This window comes from Pholcus phalangioides, unplaced genomic scaffold, assembly GCF_987345545.1.
Source record: "Pholcus phalangioides strain wild (caught in Gottingen) unplaced genomic scaffold, Ppha-v1.0 ptg000003l_1, whole genome shotgun sequence".
NCBI lineage: Eukaryota > Metazoa > Arthropoda > Arachnida > Araneae > Pholcidae > Pholcus > Pholcus phalangioides.
In genome coordinates this window covers 55,981,979-56,005,675 of record NW_028301596.1, presented here as the reverse complement: position 1 = coordinate 56,005,675, position 23,697 = coordinate 55,981,979, and the positions used below count along the sequence as shown (strand labels likewise).

At 36.8% G+C, this 23,697-nt stretch overlaps 1 protein-coding gene across 1 annotated transcript in view; it reads right to left on the bottom strand.

The window, feature by feature from the left end:
- The window catches only part of LOC149088923 (endothelial cell-selective adhesion molecule-like), a 143,131-nt gene that overhangs the window by 27,739 nt on the left and 91,695 nt on the right, over positions 1-23,697 (bottom strand). Inside the window, exons 2-4 of the mRNA XM_089250872.1 lie at positions 15,828-15,962; positions 10,333-10,547; positions 9,198-9,333 (exon numbers count right to left, since the gene is read on the bottom strand). Of these exons, the coding sequence (XP_089106998.1) occupies positions 9,198-9,333; positions 10,333-10,547; positions 15,828-15,870 (394 nt within the window). The 5' untranslated portion in view covers positions 15,871-15,962. The remainder of the gene's footprint in view (positions 1-9,197; positions 9,334-10,332; positions 10,548-15,827; positions 15,963-23,697) is intronic.

Below are 23,697 nucleotides of genomic sequence, written 5' to 3'. Positions count from 1 at the left end.
ATTTGTTGGTACTTCAAAGTACCGTCAGTATTGAAAGGGTTAAAAGAGCACCGCCATAATGCAACAGCAGCGAATCAATTTCAGACTTAAATCAATTTGTTCCACATTTGTCTATTTAGTAATCGAATCTCATTCTGTTGAATTCAAGAAATTATTTTCCTCAGAATATCAACGGAAATTTCACCACTTGAATGATGGCGTCTCGAAATCGAATTACACAAAGCTTTGGAATAATCCCATTTTCAGAGAAACGTGAGTAGAATAATATCCTCCCTCTCTTACACGTGAATTTTCAATTTTCGTTTTCCGGAGAAATTACGAAATGCATCACATACTCGGAGAAATAACATTTATCCGAATTCCTTATATCATGGTCAGAGGATGCACCAGGGCATCCTAAGAGAGAAAATGATGAATGACGGCACGGGAGAGAGCAGAAACTCTGCAACTAAACCGCTTCCGGATGCCGGACCATTATTCAAGTCACCAAAACGTCATTAACTATCTCTCCCAAGTAACCAGTAGTACTATAAAAATTAATGGCCCTTAAATTTCTATAAAAGCATGTAATTCCGCGCACAAACTCTCTCTCTCCCTCCCCCAACGCCCGTCTTAATGGTTTTCGCCCAAGGAGCCGTAATTTATATTCAAAAGAGCCTTTCTCGCATTTAAAAGGTATCGTTGTTTTGTAATGAAAAGTTCTCTTCGCGCTCGGAAACCATATACTATGTTAGGAATACCTAACATTGTCATTTCGTGCGCTATAACGAGTATACACTCGTATACTAATACACTTCGTGCTAATGGTCATGAGAAAGAGAGGGAGAGAGAGAGAAGAGTTCATGAAATTTTAGTTTCGCAAAGAGAATCCGTATGTTCACACGACTGTTCTGGTCACGGATGATTCATGAGAAATGTTTCTATGATGAATGCATTCGAGTCGGGACTGACTTGAAGTAAAGTTTGTAGAGAATACGGGGAGAACGCGTATTATCACGTTTGAAATGTGAGAGAGACCTTTGGAGTGTCGTGTCCGTCGTTCGTTTGTGATTAGAGTTTTGTGACAATGCACTTCGTGTTGTTGTTGTTGTTTTGGGGGGGGGGGTTCGTGTGGAGAGTTTTTTTTTTTTTGTTCAGTGTGGATCATCTAAAAAGACGCATAATCTGGGAAACATGGCAAAAATGAAGAAAGATGAAGACCAACAATATTAGCACAAAATACCAAAAACTTAAGCACCAGGCAACTTTTTCAGGGGAAATATAGCCCCTTTTCTTCAGTGAAAATAGCCTGTTATAGCGCAGCCACTCGCTGAAATCAAAGCACGTGGTCGAATCGGAAGCCGAAACGTGATAGTGATGATGATTTCCGAGGAAGAGGTAGTGATGATGATGAAACGAGAAAAGTTATTTCCATTTTAATGGATAAATAATTCATGTTTCGGTTTGATTCCGAATTACATGGGTTTCGTGTTTAGAGCAAGAACACAAAGGACTCAACCTTTTGTGTTCCACGGACTTTCGTGCCGACAAAGTGAAATCCACGAACATTCTATGATAATCAAATGAATGCCACGAATCTCTTTGAAAAATAATATTCAGTGTTTATAGTAATGTACAAACAATTAATTAATTCATGAAGGGACTTTCTGAATATTAATGCCATTAAAAGTTGCTTACCCGTATAAATTCGTAGGAAGTTTGTTATTCCCCATATGTATATTAAATATACTGAATAAAAGGCTTCCGTACTTCCTCGAAATGCGTAGGAGTCTTCGTATTCTATATAGAACAGGGGTTCTCAAACTCTTTTCACCAGTGGCGCCCTTTCTCTAATCAACGCATATCCGCGGATCTCCGCTTTAACAAGTAATCTCTTCGAAAAACCTTTGTCAGGGTCATCGCTCCGCGGTGCCCCTGACGAAGGTTAGAGACACACCAGGGCACCGCGGCGCACAGTTTGAGAATCCTTGTCATAGGTGTGTGTGTGTGTGTGTGTATGTGTGTACTCTTAGAAATGCTTATCACTAGAAATGTTCTAGAAAAGAAGGAAAAGTTATTCATCTCTTAAAATGCGTGATAAACTCACGTTCTTCTATAAAATCCGTAGGATTCGTGCATAGTTCATAGGAAGCATGTTAAGTTCTAGGCATGCTTGCAAGGTTTTGTTTACTCCTACAAAAATGTATAAGCGACTTGCGCATTGCCTTCCCCTTAGAAATGCGTAGGAAACGTGCATAACCCTTTAAATGTGATTTTCGTCTCTCTCTCTCTCTCTCTCTCTCTCTCTCTCTCTCTCTCTCTCTCTCTCTCTCTCTCTCTCTCTCTCTCTCTCTCTCTCTAGAAATGAACGGTATGTTTCCCTAGCGTACATTCCTAGGAATGTGAGAAGGAAACCTTCCTATTCTTTGTGCAGATGTATCACTTCTATCCGCCTTTGTCAATTATTTTGCCTATTTCCTTAAATTTTGCCCGTCATGTACCACTTTATATAATTTTATGGCCGTCTCGTTAGAGTACCACCCAATAACGGTGTAGCTTCTTGAGTAAACAATCAGATCGCAAAAGAAAAGAGAAGAAAAATGTCGTATTAATTCCCGTATTCCGTGATAAGGACAGTTTAACCTTTCGCACTTGAAGCAAGAAAATATAAATACACGGTCATTACCTAACTTATGGATCGAGCGTGATGACAGCATTTTAGAGACGTGGCGCATAGGATACAACATTTTGTTTCTTACTTCCTGTTCTCAATAACATATTCGTAACTGTAATAATATCTGATACTAATGCATGACTGCTTCAACCTGATAAATTCTATAGTATTATGGACAGTCTTTTCCAAAGCGTTATTTCCTACTCCTATTTCTCCCTCGTTGGCGAATCTCAAATGACTCGAGCAATTTTGATTTGAGTCACGTATTCCTGGTGTAAATGGCCTATTTTAATAGTATACATGTTTTCATGCTGGAAAGTCACGTAAAAGCTAGTTCTTTAAGCTGCTTCAGGAATCTCTTTTCAAAATGCATACTGTATACAGGATCTTCCAAAACTCTACTACTGAAATTAGAGGGGAGTATAGGGATCAAGGCAAACAATCTAATGGGAACACAGGGTCGCAATCCAATCATTCGGGGATATACATTCATTTGCCCCATTTCACTAGTCACCATAATATGGCAACCTTGCTCACATCATGAGAAGCGACAGGGGAGTTTCTTTCTGCCAGTCAACCCAACGAACTCTTTGCTCGAGTGACGCCGTGGAAAGCCATGGCCTAACTCGTGCGAGGGCTGGTCACGTTCGATGGGCAAGTAGTGTGGCCGCTCCACTTGGCAATAAACGTCAAATAATGTACTTTGGAAAGTATCGGAAGGCTGGTCGAGTACCTTCCAAGTTCCAGCCCTAAGCAAAGGTGCCGCCTGCTTTCCCGATCTTCCAATTCGCGTGATCGCACACATTAGTCGAAGAACGCCAACACAACACGAAGAGTGTTCCGGAAAAACCTGTTTTGTTGTTCTTGGCAAATATTCGCCGATGAATATTGGGCCAAGCTGAGCCAGTGTGTAGACAGCCTATGTCGCTGCTGCTTCAGGGAAAAGCAAATATTGGAAGCAAATATTTGGGAATGACTATTGGGCCAGGCTTGACACGAGGTATGGTCCTGGCTTAAGATGCCCATCTACTGAAATGAAAGTTTTCGTCAGGTTCACGAGTTCGATCCCAGGGAAAGAACATATGTAACAAGTCATTTCCTGACGAACCTGTAGATAGTGCCTTCATTTCTGACTCAACTGCAGCGAACCATCAATATAACGATACTCTGCGGACCAACAAAAAACATCGTTGTAGAGGGAATATCGTTACATCGAGAGGCGGAAGTCTCTGACAGTATTTCAGACACAAAGGGCAGAAAATCACTTCATTGTGGTAGGCCTGAGCTATAGTCGGTTTCAGATAAAGATAAAGTATTTCAGACACACACACACACAAACATAATTTTCATAGTATAGACATTTCCAAACAAGACTAAGAGTAGGAAAAAAATATCGCTGCAGAGCGATTTATCGTTATATCGAGTATCAATGTGGCGAGATTTCACTTTATATCGTTATTAAAGCACTGTATAGCATACGTGCTCAATCTCTAGCTTGCTGCCCAAATGTTTCCCCCCTTAGTCATCAGATGTGGCCCAATACCCAGAACATAATTTCGTAAAAATGGACTAAGCAGCAAGTTTCTTAAGTAAAAAGTGAACCCACAGCACATTTACAAACCAATTTAAGTGACTTGAGGCACTGTTCTAGATTACTTTATTGGCCCATGCTACATTTACAGACCATTTATGTGGCCTTAGCATTAGTGTTACTTTAGCATTTGTAAAGCAAATCGTCCTTCTAAGTGCTAACATGCAATAAAAAAAGTCATTTGCAACTTTGGGTACCTTCGGCAAAATTGTTTATCTTGACGTGTACAATCACCTCTTTCATTTTAGCGCTATCCAATGACCACGAATCCAATGGATGTCATCTCGTAAGAAATCAGGTAAAAGTTTTCAAACATTCGGGTTTCCAAAGTTCATTATTTGTATGTTGCTCTGTATTATCGCCCTAATTTTTTAGTTACAAAATTAAGTTAACTGTCTCAAGAAAAAAGAAATCCGCTTTTCGCTATATTTTTCGTCAACGCAAATCTCCAATATCAAGTTCAAAGTAGAAACGTAAACGCTTTCAAAGATGTTTCTGATTTTGATGTTTATATTCCCGGAAGCAATATTCGAAGTTCTACGACAAACATAAAAATATGTTAACCAATAATATTGCGCGCAGAACTCACGTCTGTGTGTAGCATAACAATAAACAATATGCGATATCGTGTCATATATTGATCATTTTTAGGCAGAAAACTTAATGAAACCAACAACTAATTTTGCTTCAAGAAATATGACATATAGTATGAATTTCATTTGTTAGGTGGCAGCACAAGTCCCTGTTCCACTTGAAGTGAGAGTGTCCGTCACTAGATCACGGTGTTCCTGCGCACACGAAGCAGTGGCGCACCTGCGCAGAAACACTTGCTTATAGATTGTTCGAAGACTGCCACGAAACCCGCGTGACCGTGTAGCTTTTCTTGTAGGTGTTTTCCGTTTATACTTTTGTTAATATTATAAATTGGGGGAGGTGGGAGGGGAGTGCTTTTCTATCGTCACACTTCGCCCCAACGAAATCTTCATTTTCAGGTCTCCGTCAGGTCCGCGAGTTCAATCTCGGGAAAAGAACGTAAAAAACTTCTTCCCCGACAAAGCCGAGGTGACAACCCGTTGATGGCGCCTTCTTCCACGTCTGCAATAACAGAGGTGTACACAATTTTTTTTAACGCTCAAAATAATGATGGTTCAAAATGAATATATAAAGAACCAGACAGCTGTGTGCTTCGGAGCTTACTGAAGATCAACTCATCAGTGGAAACACGAAAAAAAAAAAAAGAAAGAAAGGATAAATATATACTTCAGTTTCCCATAATATTGTAGAAGAGGCTTTAGTAGTTTCCGAAACAGCTGTGTGTCTAGTGCTTCAATATTCATTTTGAGTCATCAGCATTGGAAGTTACTCATCTAGAGATGTATGCAATTCCTTTACGCTTCCTCTTACTCGCATCATCACCATAAAATGAATTGAAGACAAGACGAATGTGTTCTTACGCAAGACATGATGTCTTAAAATATGACGTGATCCATTAATTTCTCTTCCTGAAAAATGCATCATTTTCTAGGATGTCTTGTCACTTGTCACTGAATATTCAATTATTATTTTCCTTACATGTCTTATGATGTACCTCGAACGAGGGAGAAGGGAGGGGGGCGGGAGAATTCTCCAAGTGCGCAATAAACGGGGGGAAAAATCATAAATCACGTAGAAAATGGCATGTTTTTACCGGAGCTAAAAACATGTTTCCACATATACCTGGCGAGTCTTTTAACATTTTCCGGAGAGATATCGAAATGAATAATTCACAAGACATACAAAGAGATGATGTCTGTCTACGCGATGTTTCGCTCGCCGAAAACGCAAAAGTTTCGCCTCAGCTTCTCTCTCTCTCTCTCTCTCTCTCTATTCTTTTTAGTTATTTTAATATTTCACAACGCTTGTGTGCATCTTATATACATATAGCTTTGCATAATGCCCCTAAAGGGTATTCGCATGATACCATTCATTCCTTTTTTTCCTGAAATCACTTTCTTCCGATTTTCCACGTGTATCCAAAACAGCCCAAGAAAGAGATCTGACTTGGAAATGTCAAAACGATGGCATAAAATATGAAATAAGAATTCATTTACCCCCCTCGGATATGATTTCCTATGTATTTTTCATTTTTATTGTAGAATTCCTATGCATTTGAGTATAACGTCGGGAATATTGAAATGGTTTAAAATTTAAAATTTTTCTGACCTAGAATGTTTTATTGGGAATTTCTTTTTATTGATAGAAACAGGAAATATATTAGATTTTTAGAGTAGGGCGAGATTTCGATTTCTTATTACTTTTAGGTTTTCTTTCTTGCTCTTTTTTTGATAGAAAAGAGCTTATTGGATATAAGAAATGCCTTAGAATGGATAATAATATGCTCACAGAAGAAATGAATTTGAGGAATGGTGAGAGAAATTTTACTGATCTCCTCGCTTCCATTGATCAAACCGAAAAACTTCTTCAAGGAATATGATTCGAAGTTTCTTGAAATTTTTTCACTTTTTTGAATAAACTTGATCAGGGTGCCGACGGGATTGTTAGCAAATTCGCAGATCACCCGAAGCTAATGGGAGGCAGTCGGGAATGAAAGTGATAGGGAGTTGCTCCAGACCAACTCAAATAGGATTGCAGAATGGGCAGCATGACGTTTAGCGTTGAGTTGGATAAGATCGAAGTATTTAAAAATTTTCAACGGGATTTATAGGATGGATACACAGTGAGTTAATAATACACAGTGAGTTAATAATACACAGTGAGTTAATAATACACAGTGAGTTAATAATACACAGTGAGTTAATAATACACAGTGAGTTAATAATACACAGTGAGTTAATAATACACAGTAATTAATGCACCGGAGATAGCCGCTACCCCAATCGCAAAAACACAGACATATATTCAAATACAAACATACGCATTGGTACAAACACAAAAACACATAAATTAAAACACTTTGTGACCTCAAGGGACTTAGTAAGTCCTTTCAGCAGGTCTAAAGGGGGGTTATAATCACATATGTTTCAGACAACAGCTTTTATAATGATTAGACATGTTATATTGTATTTCTATTTATATATTTACTATTACGGTATACGATAAGATGTTAGATTTCTCATTTTGAGGGTCAATCACGGTTATATAATTACGTTACTTATTATGGATATCAGTTAGTACATTAAACACCATACATATACATGTATCTATCTATACTTATATACACAATCACAACCATATACATCCGTTCATCATTTTACAATTTCTTTCTCTTTTCGTACACAGTGCACAGAACTATTTTTATATCTGATTATAGTGTATTTGTTAAAATCATTTCATAATCATTATTTTTAACAAAGTCAAATATTATATGATTTATGTTTTTTCTATTGTTAATTTGATTTTCAGTATAAAATAAGTTAAAACTTTAGGGGCTATGTAGGAAAAGCTCAACGAAGTCAAATGTTTTTTTGAAATCAAGGAACACAGTTATGGAATACATATTATTATTGAAGCCATTGTTTAGATAGTTACTTAGATCTAATATTGTCATTTCTGTGTTTTTGTTTTTTTGGAATCCATATTGATTAGAAGAGAAGAAATTCTGTCTATTTAGGAAATTTAGAAATCATTTTTACACATTTTTCAATTATTTTTGAAAAAAACTGGAAGTATACTTATCGGTCTGTAATTTATCAGATCATTTTTATGTCCTGCTTATGAATAGGATGGACGAGAGAGTATTTTAATTCATGATAAACGATACCATTTAAAATAAAATGATCAATTAATTTTTTTTAATGTATTCAGGTAGCATTTTGAAATTATTTTCATCATTTTAGGGGGTAGTCCATCATAGCCACTTGCTTTTTTTTTTGCTTTAGGTCTCTTATTATTTGTTTCAGTTTTTCTTGATATATCTCGGTACAATACATTAGAGTTGGTCGAACTGGTTGATATATTATTTTGTTCCTTACAGTACATGCAAAAACTATTTTGTTCATTAGTGTCTAAATTCCTAGTAATGAAGTCATTATTGAAATTATTGACCAAGTTTATAGGGTCCTGGAATCCTGGCAGTGTCGTATGTCCAATATTGTTGTTTAATATATTTTTATTAATGTATTTCTATTGTCGTCGTTTGTTTTTCCTAGTTTTTTTAATATTATCTTTAATGCTCTCCTGCTTAATTTTTTTAATGTATTTTTTTTTAAATTTCTTTCCTATTCTTTGTATTCTATTAATACAACATACAAATGCTTCGACAAGGGAACATCAGTATTGATTGAAGAGGGACATAACAAGGTTCGGGTGTCGTAGGGAGTATTTCTTTAATAGGGTTGTTAATAAATGGAATAGGTTTCCTCCAGGGGTTGTGAATTCTAAAACAATTGATACGTTTAAAAAGAAGTACTATAGACATAGTTGAATGAATCGAGAAGCTATCCATACTTAGAATTAAGACAACCATAATTTTTTATTGGCAGTATATTTATATTTTATCAACATTATTGGCTTTTTATTGCTGTTATTAAGTTGCCGTATTTTTTGATATAGTATTCAACATCCATATTTTTATTGCCATCTTTTTTCAGTCACTTCGTTGGGAATTTCGTCTGTTGTGGCCTTTGTATTTGTATATGTATTTGTTTAAAAACAAGAACGATAAATATGTTGGGTTAAATAGAAAAGCTATCCGTAATTAGATAAGACAACCATTACCGTTTTTATGGGCAGTGTATTCTACGTATATTATTAATTATTAGTTTTTCTTCTGCGATATATGCGTTTACATTGCGTTGCTGTGTTTTAGTTATACTTGAAATACATATTTTTTATGACCATCTTTTATCAGGCACCTCGTTGTTCAATTTGCCTGTTGTGGCAGTTGTATTTGAATTCACTGGTAGAGGGCGCTGTGATTACGGATACGATAAGATTTTATGTGTCACTACTCACCGACTACGCTCATCTCCTTGACGGCCTGGACGCAGCTGTACGTCGGAGCATCCGTTGACACTTGACATTTATAAGTCCCCGCAGTGTCAAGCGCCACACTTCTCAGTACGACGACATTTCTTCCGGATTTCGAAAGCTTTTTTGGGCGGAGAAAAAATGTGCAATCACTTTTTTTTTAAATTTTAAGTCAGTGTGTGTCACACGAAATGTACAAAATGTGTCAGTGAAAAAGACACCAAAGTTTCGAAATTTTAATTCTCAAAAGGTTTGGCGAATTTAAAAACCGATTCATTTCGTTCGTACTTGTTGGATAGGCTTAAAAAATTTAATTCAAAACTTCTTTAGAAACTATTAGCTATAAATATATGTAGAAAAATCCTCTCCGTTATTGTTAATACAAGATTTTTTTTGAAAGACTGGTTATATGCAGGGTGTCAAAAAGTCCGTAAAAACTTTAAAAATTAATAAAAACCGGTAAAAACCGAAATAAAAATCGGTTTGCAGGGTTAGCATCGATAGGTCACGGGAATTCTTTTATGACTGGAAAAAACTCAAAAACAGCCGATAGATGGCGTTAGTACGAGAGACGACTTCGGTGGAAATATGCAAATGCCCTTAACGTATTTATGCTATCAGAGATGTACTTGTTTCGTGTTTTTGCTGATTCTGTTATATGTCTTTCATATTTTGAATTGAATTGAAGTGAATGCAGTACCTTGGATCAATGAAATTTTAGTGATGTTAAAGTGTGCTTGTAATTAAATTTTACATATTATATATTTTTACATTTATATATGCTAAATATAGTGGGACCACATGAAGATTGCTTCTGACCTTGTATGACCTTCAACACAAAAACAGAGGATTCATTCTTCAGTAGGGAGGAAATGGGGAGAAAGGTTCCAGCAGCAACCCTTCAACCCTTGAAGATGTTTATTTTCTCCCCCCCCCCGTTTCTCTCTACTGAAGAATGAAGAAGGTCACACAAGGTCAGATGACATCTTTCCGAAATTGTCACACTGCCAAAAATTCCAAATTTTGAAGCTTGGGTGCCTTTTTCCGGACACGCTGCATATGCAACTACCAGCTTGAAAATTCCCGGGTGACTATAGATAATGATAGCAATAATACTCACGTCGATGTCGATCCCAGCTTGAGGGAAGTACACGGATTGGTTTTTATCCTTGGGCTCGAACCTATAGAATTCCAAGTCATCTTTATACCACTTTACGACGTACAGTTCCTCGGTTCCCAAGTCGTAACTACACGACAACGTGACCGACTCGCCGAATATCGCTGTCGATGGCACGCTGAGTTCTGTGACTCGGACGCTTTTGCTCGCTGTTAGACCTGGAGGGAAAAACGCTAATAAACATTTCGGTAGTTTTCAAGACAAGAAACAGGGGGAAATAGTAATAAGTGAATTAAGTAGATATAGTTAGCTATATATATATATATATTGCACATTATCGATGTTCTGTCATAATGATGTTCCGAACATTTAGCAATACTGCTTTTGTTTGGGCCGTGGTTTAGTCATTGTGCATCATCACCATTACTACTCTTGATATTATCATAATTATCATTTTCATTATTATTATTATTATTATCATCGTTATCACTATGATTACTATTATTGTTATTATTTATTATTATTAATACAATATTTCCCTTCTGCAAGTGTTTTGGTTGCTGATATTTCTTTTCCCCGTGTATTTAAATGATTGATGCCCCTTTCCTGCAGATGTATACACCATTGATGTTTCTATGCCGTAAGTGTTTAGAGGCTCATGATGTTTCTTTTCGGAAAGTGTTTGGATTGTTAATGTACCTTTTTTATAAATGCGCAGGTCACTGATATTGCTCTTCTGTAAATGTTAAGACTGATGTTTCTTTTGCAAGAGTTTTTCTTGCTCGCTTTTTTTTTATGAAAGTGTTGTTTGCAAGTTCTCAGGGTGCTGGTGAATCTTTTCTACACTTGTTTAGGTTACTGCTAATACTTTGCTGCAAGTGTCAAAAATTTTTAACACGTTTTTTTCTTTTTCTTTTTTCCCTGCAAATGTTTGGTTGTGTTTGGATTTTCCACGACTTCTTCAGGCTATTGACACGCAGAGCCATCTGAAAAATGCAAAATGTTATACATAAAAACAAATTCTTATATTATTCGTAACATGTTTATCTGTAAATAATTTTTTCCCGATCTCATCATTTACTGTATTTATTATTTTTGCCAGTTATTGGAGAGCCTTTTTTTTCCCTACATCAATAAAGAATATTTTCTGTTCGCATTTCTTCTTCACGGATGTTCAAGCTATTGATGTTTCTTTTCTGCAAATATATAGACTGTTGATGTTTCTATTCCTTAAGTATTTAGACTAATGACGTTTCGTTTCTGAAAGTGTTTGTATTGTTGATTTTTATTTTCTATAAATATATGTAGGTTATTGATATTTCTCTTCTGCAAGTATTAAGGCCGTGGCGTTTCTTATGCAAAAATTAAGATTGCTGTCATTTCCTTATTCGAGTGTTTACAAGTATTTAGGCTGCAGGTGTATATTTTCTACACTTCAGGTTACTTATAATCCTTTTCTGCAACTATAAGGAGTGTTAAAATTATTCACTTTTTTCTGCAAGTATGTAGTTGCGGATATTTATTTTCCATGTCTTCTTCACGCTACGGTTAGGCAGAAACATCTGGCAAATCAAAAATATTATATATATATAAAAATTAATTCTTGTATTATGGGTTATATATATGTTTATCTGTAAAGTAGTTTTGTACCGATCTAATATTTATCTGTATTCATGATTGTTGCCATCTATTGGACAGACATTTTTCGCCTACATCAATAAAGATTACATTCTATTGACATTTCTTTTCAACGATTGTTCAGGTTATTAATGTGTCTTTTTCGCAAGTGTTATGGTTACTGATATATATTTCTTGTCTACAAATGTTTAGGTTACTGATATGTCTTTTTCGCAACATAACATAATTTATTTATCCTCAGTCAATTACGATAAATCTATACAAATACAAAGCAAGTGTTTAAATTTTTTGTCTTTTTTCTACAAGTGCGTTTAGAAGTTTTTTGTTTTTGTTTTGCAAGTGTTTAGGTTGTTGACATTTCTTTTCTCCAATTGATACAACTGCTGGTGTCCCTTTTCTACAAGTGTTAAGAAGGAATGAAGTAATAAGTGGAAGGTGCTACTCTTTCTTTTCGTCAAGTGTTAGACATGCCGTGTTTTTTTAGAAGTGCTTCAGCAATTTATATTCGTGTTGTTGCGATATTAGTTGGTATTGCTTAAACGAAACATATCTCCGCAGGCAAGGTTGTACAGGTAGCAAACCGTAACGTGACACGATAGGCACTCGAAAAAATACCAGGTGACTATGCTATCATTCTTCTAACTCCCAGTAATTTTACTCTTGACTGGAATAAAAACCGGAAAAAAGCCTTGGAAATAAAATAATCAAAGATTCAGGAAATACGGATAAAAACTAATTTTCGAATCTTAAAGATAAAAAAGAAAAGCAACGGCAATCCCCTGAGGAAAGTAAAACAGAACAATGGTGAAAACATAAGGGAAACTATGGAAAACATTTTTTTCTTCTTATGCTTTATTATTCAGAAGGAACAAAAACAATAAAAAATGGAAACTAAGAACAATTCACAAAAGAGAGGAAAGCATAGGTAAAGGGAACGTTTCCCATGAGAGAATAGAAAAGAATGTATCAGAAGTCACCAGCGCGGAGCGAGAAATTCGAAATGGAAGTGGAATATTCTAGAAAAGTTGTGGAAAAGGAATTGAGCAGTTTGTGGTGCTGGCAACGAAAAAAAGAATCCTGGGATAAAGAAAAGTGGATCCGGAGAAATGAGACGTGACGGAAGTATATTCTGGATTTATGATAGGCGAGAGAACATTCCAGAGTTTGATGGAAATTTAGCAGAAAATGCACATAGAACGTACATACTACGCAAAAAATGCGCTTTCATACAGGTATGGGAAATTTCTGCTCAGCCTTTCGAATTCCTCAGATTCTTAAGACCGATGCGATTGGATTGATTGTTGTCGGAGGAACTTCTTGGAATATATCTGATTTAGGCATTAAATTAGAGGTTTTCTTTGGGGAGGGGGTCTTCTTTTCTTCGTGTTCAGATTGTTGGTGTTTTGTTTGTGATACTGTTTAGGCCACTACTAAACCACACATGCACCTCGTAAATATTCCTCTGAGGAACTTCAAACAAATTGTCGCGGGTTTGACTGCGCCGTGTATGTGTTGTCTATCGAATATGAAGTTTATTTGCATGGAATGCTTGTTATGTGTTCAAGTATCGCGCAATCTGCCTTCCGCATTCAGAAGTGACAACGTGGAAGGTTATTTTGCTATTTCTTATTATGCCTGAGTTTTGAATGTTATCGACCCGATTGCTCTCTGTGGAGAGACTTTTTTAAATGGGAGGTTGACTCGCGCATTTGTGCCTTGAAGTTAGAAAACCACAGAAAATCACCTTCAATCGATCACCACCGTGCGGTCTCTGAAGTTCGAACCCGAATCCACGCAGTACGAATCTTGACGACACGCACACGGACCAAGAGTGGCCAATTACTGTTCAGACTGATGGTTATTGTTTTCTTCAAGTATTCAGACTGATGGTTATTGTTTACATCGGGTGTCAGGATTGTCAACGTTCTGTTTCTGCTAGTGTTCAGACTACTTGTTATTATTTGAACTGCTGATGTTTTTCTGCTAGTGTTGGAACTGCTGGTGCTCTATTCTTGATAGTGTTTACACTTATAGTGTTTCTCTTTTCTGCCAATAGCTAAACTGGTAGTGTTTCTTTGTTACTTCACTCTTTTTTTGGAATTCGAATGTTTGGAATGATTTTCTTCTGCCTTACTCCACTTACTATTACAGTATTTTGTCTGGATTGGTGATGTTTATTTTCTGCAAATGTTTGGGCTGCTTGTGTTTGCGTTCTGTTAGTAATCAGACTGGTGGTATTTCTTTACTGCTGAAATCTATTTTCCTATTTTCTACGGTTCATGCTGCTAAGACTATTTTCTTCTCTAATCTAATCATTTTCTTTCTGATTCTTTCTAATTTAACATCTAGTTCATATTTGCCATTTTTTTTCCTTTAATGAATATTAGCAGGAATGAATATAAACTGTTTCAATATTAAATGTGTTGCTCTATATATATCCTCATTAAAAATACATATATAAATAGCAACACATCCTAAAAGATTTGAAATACTATTTTCGAATTTTTCGTCCATACTCACGAAACGACTTCCATTAATCAATGTACATATCCTTTTAATTTCTCGACGTCATTTCCTAACTGCAAACTTTAACATCAGAACGCATTAATCTTTAATCTAATGAGTCATTTAACGACGCTTTCAAACGGCGTCGGGCGTCTTGAATAACACAGTGTGAAGAGAGGTATTTGACTCTTAAACATCTTTAATCGAAAGAGGACACTTGAGATTATTTACCTTTGCCTACCATTTTAAGCGTCATGGAACACACAACTATCTCTATTATACCGGTACTCATTTTACCGTAACGTTTCGCGCCGCGAAGCATCTAAGTTATAATTAGCAATGATTGCTTTCGTTAATAATACGTATATAATATTCAGGATGTACCACCTAGTATTCCTCTGCATAGCCAAGTGTAGAAATATTTTATTCGTTTGTAATGACCGAGTTCGTGCGAAAAATCTTTAAATTGAGGCTTTCTAAGCGCTTTTGGCAAATGTTCATCCTTTGTCGGTCACTTTTTGAATTTATTTCATTCTTATTTCACAAAACGTATCTCATTTCGATAGTTTTAAATGCAAACTGAACTCATACATATTGCTTAAAAATTATACATCATGATTTGTCCCTTTTTATAAATTTTTGAAGCACGGACATTTAACTCGTCTGCGCACGTACGTTAGATCCAAAAGACAGCAGAAGGCTCTTCTTTCTTTCCTACGAACTCGTGTGAGTATGTTCATGGTGCTGTTGAAAAACACGTAAAAGTCCTTTTTTGGATAAGGGAAAGAGATTGATGTATAGAAATCCAATGCACGTGTTCTCGTAATTTATAAGCTGTGTTCCTGTAGATTGACGCAGAATCAGTTACTAGCTCTATCGGAGGCATGCGGTGCCGAAAAGTAATTTCTGCTGTCAAAAATTGTGCGGCGAAGAAATTCTCGAAGACAACAATAAGTTAAGTGATGAAATATTTTCTAGTGACCATGACACTGACTAGTAGTTTACAAAGTAACAAACAGAACAAAGATCGCGATTCAAACAAAAAATGCTTCTGATAAATTTAAGTAGGTTCTTTTTGAATGAACCTTGTATGTTAATAATATCAATGAAATCAATATCGGTGGTCTGCTACTCATCGCGCGTATCTTCTATTTCGAATTTTAACGTGCTCTCATTGGTTGAGAACCCCTGCGTCTACTGGGATAATCTAGAATTTTTCTGTCTGGAAAAAGAGATTTCTCTCCAAGTGAGATCCTAAAATAAATGCTTTCGTACACGAAGATGGAAACTCATTTGCATCCTCAACCAAAATTATATCAGGGGAAAAGCTGATGTTTTTATCAGTTTCTACTCACCTAATGCGCAGATCATTAGCACTGAAGACGAATAACTCCTCATAATCGATTCGTGGACTAGAAACGGGCTCTAGAATATCTACAGACACTGAATCCTAGAACCAACCATTGGTTTGAGCCGATCATTCTCATAATCTACAGGAGAGAAATAAATATCGACATTAGCTAACAATAATGCATTGGAAAATAATGCGACATAATTTTTAAACCATATATTCATAATCGTCTGAATATTTGTCGGTGAGTATAGACAGTAGCATTTGTAGAATGTCTTCTGCACATAAAATATACTTTCTTATTCACGTATCTGTAATTGCATTAATGTTATGCGAAGAAAGATTTCATGTCAACATACAGTGACAAGATAATTTGCTTATATTACAGCGGCATCTTGAATGCGACACGAAAAAACACTCTGGATATGTCACGAGGAACTTCTAAGAAACAAAAATTTGTCGTTTCTGACACTTGTTTCTTACATATTTTGCTCACGGCTCGTCGGATTCTTGTACGAGAAAGGTAAAGTATAACGAGAACATCTTTTTCCCTTTTTCCTCATATATTTTTTTGAGTCAGAACATAGTTTCTTGTTGGTTCATCTTCCGCTTCGTATAGTTTTTGAGCGGCATGATTCCCGAGGTATTTCGAGAATTCATGTCGAAGACGATGCAAAAATATAACAACAAGCATAAAGCCAAGAAATGTTGACCAAATGTCAGCAACAACAACACACGAGGGAGAATATATTACATAGGCAAAGCTATGTTATGGGATGCCGGCAATGTACTGTCTTGTTGAAATATCACAAATATCGGTAGGAATCGGATGTTTGAATGACATGGAGGAAACAAACATGGAGAATCTGAATATACTGAAAACAGGAACGTCATATATTCTGTGAACATTTTAAAGCAGTGACAAAGCTGGAAACAAGCGATTATAACTCAAAATACGAAAAATGCACCAAACAGCTGTTTAAAGACTAATATAGCCTTTTCTGCAGTGGTAGAAAAACTGACATAGCGCGGACCACTCGCTTTAACACAACACGGGGTTGATATGAGGCCGACCCGCGATGGTCATAATGATGATGGCAGAGGAAGACTTGCCTTGACTTGTAGTGATAATGATGCATACGTTTACGATTGTAGGACGGGATGTGTCGATGATAGAATGGAAGGAAGGAACAATTTTAAGAAATGAGCCCAAATAATGGAAAAATATAGGGTACTGTTGAAATCTTTAACCAACGAACAATAATTTTTATGAATGTGAAGTACTTCGGAGAAATCTAAGTCTCTCGAGAGGTGTAGAACATTTTCGAATGATTTTGGCAAAATTAAAGTCAAATTAGAGTCAAAATCGTTCAAAACTGTTCTTCACCTCTCGACTTAGATTTCTTAGAAGCACAAACATTCATAAAAATTATTCTTCGTTGGTTAACGATTTCTCCAGTACTCCATATTACTCCATTATTTGGGCCCATTTCTTAAAATTGCCCCTTCCTTCTGTTCTATCATCGACACACACCCCGTCCTACAATCGTAATCGTGTGCATCATTATCACTATCAAGTCAAGTCGAATCTCTTCCTCTGCCATCACCATCGCGCGTCGGTCTCATATCAACTACGTGTTGTGTTAAAGCGAGTGGTCTGCGCTATGTCAGTTTTTCTATCACTGAAGAAGAGGCTATATTGGTCTCGTAACAGCTGTTTGGTGCTCTTTTGTGCTTTCTCCTTGCTTGAAAATAGTCACAGAATATGACTGTACTTAAAAAAGGGGTATTTATTTTATATTTTTGAGCAATGTCTTAGCGTATAAGCATGCTTTAACCACTTTACGATCAAAGGACGTAATATTGCGTCCTAACGCCAGTGGAGTGAATTCAAACAATCTCGCTCTGTTTTCTTTCCTTTCGCCTGATCAACCCAAAGTTTTCTTGCAACAATACAATTCTTTTTTTTCCTTTTGGTTTTTTGTACACCCTAATAGTGATTTTTTCCTTACGTAGGATGTATCATTCTTATAAGAGTGAAAGAGAACTGGTAGGGTGAGAGTGGAAAGAAATATAACTTTTTGCTACATTTTCTTATCACCTTATCTTTTATACTATATATCTTCTCTTCCTCTTTTAGTTTTTTATGTTTTTTCCTTCCTTTTTTCTAACGTGCGGTTAGGTTAGCACACAAGTTTACTATATTTATTGCCGTCTATTGATTCGTTAAATAGAGAACATCGCAATTTCTTGCCAATTCGATTGCAAGCGAAGGGGGTTAAGACGAATAAAGATATGCAGTGCATATTTAGCTCCAAGAAAGTTGGCGATGGGGTACTATGAAAAAATGTGATTTAAATTGAAATAATAACCGTTTTTTGTTGAGAAATTTCTCGATATCTTGACCATCTGACAAAAAATGATCGGGTGTTTGTTCCTGTGGGTTGCGTAGGTTCGAAACCAGCTCAAAAATTTTCTGGGGGGGGGGGGGTCTTTCATGACGCTGATGGAACCTTTTTTACCTGGTCTTTGCACTCGTGACTGATTTTGTACTTGAGAGTAATTGAGAACCTTGACTGTATTTCGACTTGCGTTCGTGGATTCTCATCATACTGATTTGAGCTTGAGAACGTGTAGAATTTGCTACACGACGGCTATTTTCTGAAAGATGGCCATTCATGGTACTCTCAACTCCAAGGAAGTTGAATATACCCTATTGTAGGCACCTCAAGAGTTTGCAAATTTTTTGGTATATTAAAGCCTTTTTATCCGATTTCCTCGTTATTTTAGAATATTCAACTACTCCGCTCCACTGACCTAAATCAAGCACCGCCATCTGTTAGTTGCGAGTACATCGGTGTTCATTTGAGTACAAAAGCAATCATGACGCTTGTGAACGAATTTCTCCACCGATCGACACCGAAATTAAATATTCGATTTAAGCCTTCCGGTACCAAAATTTTGAAGAAAAAAATGAAATAATTACCATGAAAAACTTTGTTATACAATTATAGTTCAAAAGAATACATATTCTAAAACTTATTTTGTACACAACGATTTAATTGACCTGGTATTTTTGAAAGTTTCATCTATATATCTTCTATATATATATAAAATGAATATTTATTTATTTATTTTACCACCAGAAAGTCATAAATTGTTTTATACATTTGTTAGGGAACATTTTGTAAAAGTAGTGTTATAGTGTATCGCATGAAAGTGTAGTACAGGAAACTAAGTGGTGAAACATCTAACTGAATTTTATTAATTAACATATTTGTAGGCCCGTAACTCGGCTGGGGCAACCGGGGAACTACGCTAGGGCTCCGAGCCGAACGGAGGCCCTACAAAGAAATGTACAGTTAATTTGCATTATAATAATTTAATAATGATAATAATTCCTTTCAAGGAGGCCTCGAAGAAAAAGGCTGCAACCGGGCCCCCCGAGAAGGCACGCCGAGGTCCTGCGTATTAAAAAAACGAATAATCCCACTCTTGAGCTGTTATCTGGTAATCCTAGTTATTCGGCCTTTATGTTTCAAAATACCAAAAATGTATATAAGGGATGTTTAGAGGGTTAAAAAGTTAGTGGTGCTCTTTACATTTTTACAGATCACTTAAGTGTCCCGTGGTACAATTCCAGAACATTTAAGCTGCCCGTGGCACATTTTCAGATCAATGATCTGAAATGATCAATCTTAAATGACCCGGGACACGGTTCCAGAACACTTAAGCAATCCGTGACACATTTAGAGATCCCTTGAGTGACACGTGACGTAGTTTTAGGGCATTTAAGTGCCCCCCCCCCCCAGTGTGGTTCTACATCACTCAAATAATATAAATTTTTGCAGCTCTCACCTAAGAGTTTAATAATCACTGCAATGACCCACACACACACAAAGCTATAAAATTACTGCAGAAACATAATACGATAGACTGAGACAACAAATGGTTTACAGGGTGGTCATAAATAAACTGACAAAGACGTATGTAGCGCTCATTCTGATGAAGGTATTTTTATGAAACTTGATATACAGGATATATGGGCCATGGGAAAAGTAAGATTCACTAGAAAATAATGAAATTTATGACCACAGGTGTATAAGTGGAGCTTTTTCATTGCAGTTATCTTTTTCCCATGGTCTAAATAACGTATACACCAAGTTTCAATGAAATACGTCCACCAACCACAACGGGCGCTACATAGGTCAGAGTAGTGTCAGTACAATTAAATTGACACTACCCAGCTTAATTATACCGACACTGCTCTGACCTATGGAGCGCCCATTGTGGTGGACGAATTTCAATGAAACTTGGTATATACGTTATTTAAACCATGGGGGGGAAAAGATAACCGCAATGAAAAAACACGACTTTTCCACCCGGTGGTCAAAACTTTTATTATTTTTTTTAATTGAATCTTTCCATGGCACGTATATCCTGTATCAAAATACTTCCATTAGAATGGGCACTACATACGTCTGGGTAGTGTCAGTTCATTTATAACCACTCTATAGAATGAAAGGAACAAAATCTGTATTAAAACATTATATCAAATATTCGGCTCGCGTATTACCACAACGTCTGCACGAAACTTTTCTGAGGAAAGAGGACGAAAAAGCAAGTAGTGATTCAAATTCGCACGTAGTTACCCATTTAAATCGATGTTTTTTTTTATATTCAATCGGAAACAGAAAAAAAAAATTAAGTTCGCCTGGGCTATATAATAAATTCTATGATATTTTCAAAGAGAGTAAAATGAGGTTATGGAAAGAGAGAGTGACGTCGCGAATAAAGAGTGGAAATATCGGACTTTCCCTTTGAAAAAAATATATAAGATTCCATTATGCATATTTTCCTCTCAGCGGATATTTTTCATTCAACCCTATCACTTCCGTTGAGTTCCGACAGGGAAAAAAATATATATCCAGAATATTAAACTATCTTTATTGATTTTTGGACCCTTATTTTTGGTCTTATTCTTCCCGGGACCCCGAAAAATCTGTAAAATTTCTTTCTTATGGCACCGAAAGTACAGAAATTCGAGGTATTTCTTAGGAAATATTAACGGAATTTTTAAGAACCGTCTTTTCCCCCCTTTTGCTCCACTATTTTACTTCTTTCTCTGAAAGTTCTTGAACCATGAGATGTTTCCGAGGAAATTGCCTGCTGTGGAGCTTTTAAGTTAGAAGCAAGAAAAATGTATGATGGGTTTGATTCCCCCCCCCCCCTGCGCTGAGGGCAATGAGCTGAAAATATTTTCAATGTGCTACCGATGTCTTAAAGAAAGGCGAGAAAAAGCTCACACGGAAATTCATGTTCCCTCTTATCTTTCATGGTTGTCATCGACATTTATAGAATAATCCACACGGATATGAAGTCTTAATATACTGCATTATTGTTTTCTTCTCATAGCTGGTTCGAAAATCGCAGAGAATGAATCCGTAGTTTTAAATGTCAAAGGTATCAACATAAATTACTTTATGATCCACGAATTCTAAAAAATCTGAGCAGAATTAAAGATAGCTAATCTGAATATCGGAGCGTTGCAGAACAGAATGGGAAATAACTATTCCAAATGCTGGAGACATGCAGAGCAGAATGAAAGATAATTATTCCGAATGGTGGAGAGTGGCAGAGCAGAATAAAGATAGCATTTCCGAATACTAGAGAGTTGCAGAGCAGAATGAAATATAACATTTACAAACGCTAGGGCGTTCAGGGTAGAATGAAAATGCTGACAATGAAACCCGACTTGGTTGTACCACTTTCTGTATTCGATGGAAGTTCGACATTTGAATAGCTACGGCGAAAATGACTCTGAAACCATAAATTATTTTGCGCAGCAAGATTGGATAATCTACACGTTATAAAACTTAAATATTACTACAATTTTAAATATGTTTTTAGGTTTTATTTACCGACAGAAAAAGCATTCTAGGTGACCGTTCAAAAGTCTTCCTGTCACGAATCTATTTATCTGCTTCAAGTCCACTTCACGCTGAATGGTTTGTCCCGTTACTCTCTCCCATAAGGTGTCTGTTTCGTGCGAAGTTTCATGAAATCGGTGATCAGTCATACGAGAGAGACGTGCTTCACTGACCAATGGTTTTGACAAGTTCTTTGATGCCGTTTTAATTAATGAAAATTCTTGCGCGGTAGCTCAATATCATAAGCATCGATGCAGTGACTTGGAGTCATTAACTACAATTAAATCTCTGCTGAAGATAAATGATTGTTTCCTTCCTTCGAATATTTGGTGTGCATGATAGGATCATTCTTCAAATTCGATTCCATACATCATGGAGTTTTTCGGAATGCAAGGGTAGTGTTATTCAAGAAATTTTGAAGGTGTTATATGATTGTGTATTTCGGTTAAATCATACATGCTCAATCCATGACCAGCTGGCTAATTGTGGCCCTCAGGGTCCTCTGATGTGGCCCGTGACAAATAACCAAACAACTCAAGAAGATCATGAAAGATCATCCAATCACTTTGATGGCTCGTGGTCGGTCGAGAGGCCGACAAGGTTCGAGTCACGAATCACTACTCGGGCCAGGTAGTGACTAGACACGGCAGGTTCCCGGCCAGGTTGGCTTAGTCGGGGCACATCTCGGATAGCAGGACGATTCGGGGATTCGTTCCATTACCATCTGAGGTCGTGATCACTCACAGAAAAACCATTGTTGTATCAAGGAGTATCAATGATCAAAAATGGAGAAAGCAAAAAGATTTGCGTATGATGCGTCTTTCAAACTAAAAGTGATCAAATTCGCAGAAGGAAACAATAACTGTGCTGCAGCTCGGACATACAACGTCAATGAGAAACAAGTGAGAGAATGGTAGAAAATGATAAAAAAAATTTCAGCCATGCGGAAGACAAAAAAGGCTCTTCGAGGAAAGCAAACTTGAGAAGAAATTGAATTAATGGGTGCTACACCTCAAACTGGAAGGTATAATCGTGACAAGGACAGCCATTCGTCTGAGTTGGTGCACTCGGTTCACGAACCGTTTTGCCCTGTGACAGCGAACAAAGATCGCACAAAAAATCCCAGAAAAATTGGAAAGCAGATTTGAATATTTCCAGAAGTTCATTATTGAACTGCGAAAATGACACGGATTTGAACTGTCATAAATCGGTATTATGGACGAAACACCAGTTACTTTCGATTTTCCAGAACTTTTGATGGACTCGGGAAAAACCCATCTCTGTTAGAGCAACTGGTCACGAAAAAACACCATTTACGGTCGTGCTATCGTGCATGGCCGATGGAAAGAAATTGCCTCCAGTTGTGATTCCAAAAGGAAGAAAATTCCTCTCCGAACACATAAAGTTCCCACCAAGAATGATCGTGAAAGTCCAGGAAAAGGGCTGAATGGATGAAAAGGACGTTCTACAATGGATCCAGGAAATATGGAACAAAAGTCCCGGAGAAGTGTTCGAGAAACCCGCATTATTGGTATGGGATATGTTCAAATCCAACAGAACTGATAATGTCAAAGCCGAGGCAAAAACATCGAAAACATCATTGGTTGATGGTGGCGGCTAACGTCGATTGTACAGCCTTTGGACGTGAGCATCAACAAGCCTTTCAAAGACTATTTGAGGAATTTGTGAATCGAATGGATGAGTTCCGATTATAAAGAAACTACAAAAAGTGGTGCCTTGAAGAAACCTGACATTGGCCTAGTGTGTCAATGGGTACATGAGATGTGTGCAGAAACGGATTAAGGAGTCGAATCATTTTCTACTGTAAATTTCCGTAAGCTATTCATTTAGCATGAAAATGTAAGAATTTTTTTTTTCTGAAATGCACGGATTTTTTGAGGTGGTGCTTATACACGGGTTTTCAATTCATGGTTGTTTTGGTGG